The following is an 8,745-nucleotide window of genomic DNA, read 5'->3' as shown; positions in this document are numbered from 1 at the left end:
ATTGCCCAACTCACCTGAGGTGGCATCCCGGGTGTCGCAAGCGGCTTTCAGGTCGCTCACCCGGAAGCAAAAGCGCTGACAGCTAAGTCAGCACCGCGGAAGTAATACGCGAAGAGATAAAAAGCCCGCCCTTCCAAGAAGCGGCGGGCAGTCTAGAACGTAAGGCTAATCGCGCACGACCAACGTAACTTATCTTATTGGGAACGCCCGCGAGTCAGGGCAACGAAATTAACGAAGCTATTGTAACAAGTGACAAAAGGTTTTTATTAAAATCTCATCAAACAAGAATCTGGCAACATTATTCCTCTTTCCTCCCGGCGGATCCAAAAGAACTCAGTGCCGACCCCTCGAATCAGAGGCACGGCACAACAATTGGTGGCAGCGGTGGGATCTGCTAACCGGACGGGAGGACGTCTTGCCAGATCGCGCCTGCGAAAGGGAACGGATCGTTAGACGGTGGTAAAGTATCCCGGAGAGGAAAAGCCAGCCGGATCCCGAGTGCGTGAAACAACGGCAGTAGCCCCGCGTGTTATCAGCGACACCGGAGAGGCCTCGACCTACCGCACGGACTCGCCAGCCCGACGCAGCGACGCAGGGACGCAACAAGCCAGCGAAGCAGCGCAGCAGGGACGCGGCGAAGCAGACAACGCAGAAGCAGTGAAGCGGCCCTGTCAGACTCAACGCGGCAGAAAGCGGTCACGATGCACTACGCGGCGGTACTGTAAGTCGACCCTCCATTGTAAGCCGACACCGGCACGCGCCGCGACGAAAACGTTATATCTCTACGTGCGTATCCCGCGATAGCGAACTGCAAGAGAAATTTTCGCGATTGCAGACACTACAACCGCGAAGCGCCGAAAGATTTTTGCGTTCCAGAGCGCTAAAGTATAAGCGTCAATAGATGTCGGACGACTTGTCCCGGCATCCCCCTGTCAGCAACGAGTCATTCGTGTTAAGCGAGCGCGCGCAAAGAGCCATTGAAAATAGTATCCGGAATCGTTTTCGCGCCACACGACTCGCGAACGACGAACTAGATCGCGTGCGAAGAAATTTAGACGCGCAACTCGACGACGCAAGCTCGCCGGTGCTCGAGCTACATCCTAATATCATCGTAGAACGCGAATTTGAATTTTTAGACACTAGTCTTTGCGACGCGAACAGAAACCCGCGAGATAGCACAGACCACACAAGCGGCGACGAACACGATAACGCACACAGACAGCCCCCGACCGACGGTGACGCACGATCGGACACCTCGGCCGATACCCAAAGCGAGAACGCAGGGAGAGGAGAATTCTCCCTGACGTCATACGAAAGCGATATATTCGACCCCGAGGAAGAGGACTATACCCCCCGGGCCGACAGAATGAGCCAGCCAAGAGCTGCCGCGAGCATCGCGCCGCGAGAGGACATATCCCCGGCGCAAATTAACGCGGAAATAGAGCGGCTTAGACCCACGGAAGATGGGCAACCGCCCGAAGGCAACCAAAGTCGAGCCCCCGAGCCGACGCAAGTAAGCCCAGGAGCAATAAGCTCCGTGCTCAGCGATGTCCTACGCATGATGCGCGACATCCAGGAACGCATGGACCGTACAGAGGCCACAGAGTTCGAGCGCTCTGTAGAAGTCCTGCGCGCAATCCGTGAGGTAAAGGAACGCGTGAGCCGAGTGGAATCCGCCACATATGATCGCCCCGATGCGCGAGAACGACGCGTACGGACCAGCCAGGGCCCGCTGGACGTGACCTACGGGCGGACGCACAGCGACGTCCGTAGTCAGCCAGGGCCCCATCTCGGGTTCCTCAGCCTAAAGGAAGCCCGTAACATGATTCCCGAAATGAACGGAGAATCCCGAGAACGCGTTCGCGAATTTATTAATGCAAGCACTTACGCGATGAAGAATATACAGCCCGCGGACGAAACCATGCTCCTAGAAGCAATCCTGTGCACAAAATTCAAGGGCAAGGCAATGACTGACTTCGACACGCGCGATATTCGCGACTTCGAGCAGCTAAAACGCGAACTCGAAACGGAATATCTCGGAAAGCGCGGCATGACCCATCTGCAGCTAGAATTCAACTCGCTAAAACAAAAAGCGGGAGAAAGCGCGCAGGAATTCGGGCGTCGAGTCGAGAAGCTCGCGAGAGAACTGTATGAGGCCATGGAAGAAGGCCAAGGGCACTCGCAAGAGCAACAAAAGGCGATATTGGAAAGTATTAAAATGCAAGCTTTGCATAACTTCCAAATCGGGCTGCACGATGATATCAAGATGCTGGTCCGAGCACAGCGATATCCAAGCCTACAGGAGGCAATAACCGGCGCCAGTGCCGAGGAAAAAGTCAGAGGCCCCTTCCCGCGGAACGGACAAGCGGTAAACCGAAATAGATTTAATCAGGGAAACGCGCGAAATGCGGGAAACGCGACCGTGAAATGCTACAAATGTGGGAAGACCGGCCATTACGGGCGAGATTGCCGTACGAGCCAGCAAGCTAATAAATTCTCGCTGCCGCGAGCGGATAAGCCCGGTGGCATAAACATAATCGAGTGTACCTACTGCAAGAAAGCAGGGCACAAGCGCGACGAGTGCTGGTCGTTAAACGGACGGCCGAAATCCGAGCGACCGCGCCGACCGAAACAGGAAGGTGCGAAAAAAGCACCGATAGGCACAGTAAGAAAAACCAAAGCGAGCGAATCTAGCGAGGACGCACCCTCCGACAGCAGTAGCGAGGAGGAAGAGAAGCCGAAAAGAAATAAGGCACGCGCCGCCGAGACATACCGAGTGTCTCAGGTAACAGAGAAGCACAAGACGGGCCCGCTAGATATCATAACACTGCCTATACAGGAAGCGGAACAAGGAGAAATGAATCTTCTATTAGATTCCGGAGCAACGCTGACATTGATTAAAGTAGGCAACCTAAAAGGGAAAACAATGGTGCGAGAGGAGAAACTGGCATTAATCGGCGTAACAGGACACCAAATTCACACGCTAGGAAAAATAAAAGCGACCGTAGATCTGGGAAAAAAGAAAATACGTCACACAATGTACGTAGTAAAAGATGACTTCCCCATCGAATACGAAGGAATATTAGGAAACGACTTCCTAACTAAACATAAAGCCGATATCTCAAACACGTCAAAACAGCTGAAAATAGGGAAAGCCATTTTCAAGCTACGACCGTATCAAAAAATAAAGCTACCTCCCCGCAGTGAAACCATTGTAAAAGCCATCACAGATCATAACCGGGTAGGCATAGTGAAAAGCGGTGAACCTGCTCCCGGAGTTTTCATCGGGCATTGCCTCGTAAAACCCGTCGAATTTACTTGTCCGGTCAGCATATTGAACGTGACGGACAAGCCGGTGGAGATCCTCACTCCACACGTAACGTTAGAAGACCTGCCGGCGGACGACGCCGCGAGCGTACTCACGTTACATGCGAATGAAGAATACGATCAGACTGTCACAGAGCGACAAAAGAAAGTGCGCGACCAAGTACAGTTCGATCACTTAAACACAGAAGAGCGAGAGGCAGTAGAAAAAATTTGCGATGAATTTTATGACGTTTTCTACCTAGACGGAGATAAACTAAGCGCCACTACAGCAATAAAACACGAAATAAATACACGACCCGATAGTGCGCCAGTAAATGTAAAGCCATACCGGTTACCCGAGAAACATAAGGCCGAAGTGAGAAAGCAAATACGGAAAATGCTGGACGATGGCATAATTCGTCCGAGCACAAGCCAGTGGAACGCGCCAATAGTAGTTGTCGCCAAGAAACCTGACGCGTTCGGCAGAATAAAATTTCGCGTAGTGATCGACTTCAGAAAAATGAACGATCTCACCATGGGAGACTCCTTCCCCATGCCAAATATTACAGACATACTTGATCAGCTAGGCAATGCGAAATATTTTTCTGTGCTAGATTTAGCCTCGGGATATCACCAAATCCCGATGCATGAAGAACATAAGCAGAAAACGGCATTTTCGACTCCAGACGGACATTTCGAGCACAACAGAATGCCATTCGGTCTAAAAAATGCACCAGCGGCCTTTCAGCGATTAATGTATGCGGTATTAGCCGGACTGTTAGGATTAAAATGTTTCGTGTATATCGATGACATTGTTATATACGGAGCATCGCTGACGGAGCACATTAAGCGGTTAATCGCAGTACTGCGTAGACTACGAAAATACAATCTTAAGTTACAACCGAACAAGTGCGCATTTTTACGAAAAGAGGTCATTTACCTAGGGCATGTGATATCCGAAGACGGAATATCGCCAGACCCGTCTAAGTTACAAGCAGTAAAAGAATTTCCGACCCCGAGAAGAGTGAAAGATGTACAATCTTTTATCGGGTTAGCCGGATATTACAGGAAATTTATCGAAAATTTCTCAAAGATAGCCAAGCCTCTAACAAAGCTCACAAAGAAAGGAGAAAAATTCAACTGGTCAATCGAACAACAGAACGCGTTTGATCTACTTAAAGAAAAATTAACGACAGCCCCGGTATTGAACTACCCTGACTTTAGCAAGGAGTTCTTGGTGACTACCGACGCGTCAGATTACGCCATCGGAGCCGTGCTCTCACAAGGAACAGTAGGCCAAGACCGACCGATAGCGTACGCCAGCCGAGTATTATGCAAGGCAGAGCAAAATTATAATACCACAGAAAAGGAGCTATTAGCAATCGTCTGGGCGGTAAAACATTTCCGTCCCTATTTATATGGCGTTAGATTTAAAATCATAACCGATCACAAACCATTGATCTGGTTATTTAATGTAAACGACCCCGGCTCCAGACTAATAAGATGGAGGCTAAAACTAGAAGAATACGATTACGAGATCGTACATAAAGCAGGAAAAAACAACGTGAATGCCGATGCATTGAGCCGAAATCCGATAGCCGAAACATCAGCGATAAATGTAACGCAACAGGACGACGACTCCCCGAGAGAGTACTCGGAGGAGGAAAAGCGGCAAATACTCTACGAGTATCATGACTCGCCTACGGGGGGGCACCAAGGAGTCACGCGAACACTAAACCGTATCCGATTACAGCACAGCTGGCGTGGAATTACGGCATATGTAGAAGATTACATAAATAAATGCGAGTACTGCCAGAAGAACAAATTGAGTAGGAAGACGAAAATGCCAATGACTATTACAGATACGCCCGAGCGACCATTCAAAAAATGCGCGCTCGACATAGTAGGCCCACTAACAGTCACGAATAACGGAAATAAATACCTCCTCACGTTCCAGGACAATCTAACGAAGTTTAGCAAGGCAGTACCCGTAGAAAATCAGGAGGCAAATACAGTAGCAAAAGCCTTTGTAACGAAAGTAGTTCTAGAACACGGAATACCGGAGAAAATTCTCACGGACCAAGGAACAAATTTCACAAGCGAGATATTTAAAAACATGTGCAAGCTACTGAAAATCGAAAAAATACAGACAACAGCATATCATCCCGAGAGTAACGGAGCGCTGGAAAGATCGCATCGTACTCTGGCAGAGTACCTAAGACATTACATAAATAAGGACCAAACCGACTGGGATGAGTGGATACCCTACGCAATGTTCACGTATAATACGACGCCTCATACGACGACAGGACTCACACCGTTCGAACTTGTCTACGGACACCAAGCAAACCTACCGACAGCCCTAACAAGGCCCCCGAAACTAACATATTCGTACGAAGATTACGCGAAAGAATTACGAGAACGAATACGCGCCACGAATCAAGTCGCGAGAGAGCACACCAAAGAAGAGAAAGAAAAAGCAAAGCAGCAATTCGACAAAAAATGCAATAAGGAAACATTCAAAATAGGAGACAAGGTACTGTTACACGATGAAACAGCACGAAGGGGACGATCTAAAAAACTCGATTCGCAATGGGTAGGACCGTACGTGATCGTGGAAAAACACAGCGACGTAAACTACACCATTAAAGTAAAACGCAAGACGATACGCGTACATGCAAATAGACTAAAAGCGTTCATTGAGGAATAAGGCTCATGCGCAACAGAAAAGCAAGCAGTAGAGAAAAAAATATATAGCATACATATAGTAGTAAGATTTAGTCCCGGCGAGGACGAACCAGGACCACATCCCTCTGTCCTGTTGCGGAGTGTAGCGTCACCCGCAACGGGGGGAAGGGCACCACAATGCCAGGGCGGACCACCTCATCGTAAGGAGGAGGGGGCGATGCACGCGCCTCGTTCCTCTCGCGCTCCCTCGCTGCGCGATCCGCAGCAGCCGCCCGAAATGTACTCCTCCAATATTCACGCTGGCAAGCGTCACAAAACGAGGGTGTGAAGTGTTGAGTGCACCGAAAGCACCGCATAATTATTAAGACAGAGTTTAAAAAACCACTGAAAGGCACCCAACACTGCTCGAAAGTAGCAGCCAACTGACGCGAAATTGAGCAGAGAAATTATAAGAAGAAATCCGACACGGACAGACGTCAGCAAAACTTAGGACTTAGGACTTTCAAACGAAAACGAAATCCGACAAAAAAAAAATATATATATATATATATACGCGATAGAAGCGACTCGTAAAAGTAGAAATCCGTGGACAGAAGATATAGTCAGCAGAAAAAGCGACGAAAAATAATACCAAGTCCAAAATAGTATTCCCGTTACAGGACACCGATCATCGTCTTGCACCTAGCGGGCGAAATGTCATCCGAACCGATGCCCCCGTACGAGGTGACGTCATTTAGCGACGAACCAGGAATTTACTTTGAGAAAATCGGGACAATGCAACTACAAGAAAATACATGGAAATTGGCTATCCGAATCGAGGTAGCAGCGTTTGCAATAAGATACCACCAGCTCCAACATTACCTCGGACGAATAAAAAATTTATGCGATCGCGTAAAGGACGATAACCGAGTCATATGTAATAACATACTCCGCATAACCGAGGACGACAATACGAAACTGACGCAACTGATAATACGACTGCAAACTATTTACAAAGTACCGACGAGCCGACGCGGACTGTTAGACGCGATAGGAACCATAAGTAAAACATTATTTGGAACAATGGACGCCGACGATGAGAAACACATACAAGAACAGCTAGAATTAATGCAAAACCAACAAAATGTCATGCGACACGCGGCGAAAAGTCAGATTAAAATTATAAACGCGACGTTAGGACACATGGAAGCGCTAGAGCAAACTATTAACAAAAACGAAAACTTGCTAGCGAATGTAACCAGACTAGTACAGGAACGAGTGTCGAATTTAGCGCACCGCGAGGAAATAGACGAACACCTGTTAGCCATAACCGCGATAATGAACAAACTAATAAACGATGTAGAAGACGTTTTAGCGTACCTCACCTACTCTAAAAGCGGAATAGTACTCGTACGACTACTTCCCCTCGAAAATATTATAACCGAATTGAGAGAAGCGACAACTCACCTATCCCAAGGAGCTCACTTTCCTTTTAAAATACAAACCGAGAATTGGAATAAAATTCAGGAGTTTATGGAAATAAATGCTTACTACGATAACCCCAACGTATACACAATCCTGACCTTCCCTATTGTCACATATCCAAAGTACGAAATTATAAGAATAAACCCCCTGCCGGTACACGACCGTGAAAATATATTTGTAATACCGAAAACTACGTACGACCTACTAGCTATTGATAAAGAAAACCGAAATTATGTAACACTAAAAGAAGATGATTTGAATAAATGTAAACACTCCGGCACAACGTTTGTATGTAACACGAACCATCCGGTATACTTCATAACGCCGCATGCACCCTGCGAGGTGCAGATATATATAAGAGCGGAAGAAGACAATTGCGAGCGTCGCCACATTCTCTCAACCGTAACATTCTGGATAACCTTAGCGGAGTCACAGGCATGGTTGTTTTCTACACCGTACAAACAGAGTATAACTATTCAATGCAACAATCAAGGAGAACATAAAATCGACATTAATCGAACGGGAAGAATCAAATTAACTGACAATTGCAAGCTAACCACGACAGACTTGACTCTACGAACGAAAAAACGAGACCACACGACGCACGTGCAAATGCACTTACCACAATTCAACTTAACCTTCAAACAAGTAACTACAGATACCAAAATCAACAACGAAATAGCGACAGAATTAAAAATAGAACCGGTAATCAAAAACCCCGGGGAACTAACAAAATTAAGTTTAAATCTAAACGAGATAAATCAAGAAGTAGAAGACAGCCAAGCCGATTTCTTATCAAATAAATACATAATGTACCCCGTAGGATCCCTATCTTTAATCATAATAATAACAGGGATCATAGTCGCGATAACATGGATAGCGAAAAAGAAAACGAACAAGAGTACGCGACGCGACTTCCTCACACAACGAAAATCATAACAAGATAATAATAATAACGAAAAAAAAAAAAAAAAAATTTTCTTTTAACACATATGTCAATAAATGCGAAAAACTTCAATTTGAAATCTCAGTTTTTCTTTTCCCCAGGGGGAAGGGATGTTGTGAGGCGGAAGTCGCCGTGCCCGAATTGCGACACATAGCTGTCAGCGCACACCCCGAATATTGCCCAACTCACCTGAGGTGGCATCCCGGGTGTCGCAAGCGGCTTCCAGGTCGCTCACCCGGAAGCAAAAGCGCTGACAGCTAAGTCAGCACCGCGGAAGTAATACGCGAAGAGATAAAAAGCCCGCCGCTTCTTGGAAGGGCGGGCTTTTTATCTCTTCGCGT

The 8,745-nt window shown here is 47.4% G+C and overlaps 1 protein-coding gene across 1 annotated transcript; it reads left to right on the top strand.

Moving 5' to 3' along the window:
- Positions 1-322: 322 nt before the first annotated feature.
- On the top strand, positions 323-8,163 carry LOC112463592 (the record flags this gene model as incomplete). Its single annotated transcript, XM_025030059.1, has 2 exons — positions 323-721; positions 6,654-8,163. Coding segments are annotated over exons 1-2 (1,530 nt in total), but the record flags the coding sequence as incomplete, so codon positions are not given.
- Between the last annotated feature and the right edge of the window lie 582 nt (positions 8,164-8,745).

Source organism: Temnothorax curvispinosus, unplaced genomic scaffold (genome assembly GCF_003070985.1).
Source record: "Temnothorax curvispinosus isolate PA1 unplaced genomic scaffold, ASM307098v1 QBEX01013455.1, whole genome shotgun sequence".
NCBI lineage: Eukaryota > Metazoa > Arthropoda > Insecta > Hymenoptera > Formicidae > Temnothorax > Temnothorax curvispinosus.
The sequence above is the reverse complement of the archived record's forward strand: the minus strand, read 5'-3'. Positions and strand labels throughout refer to the sequence as shown.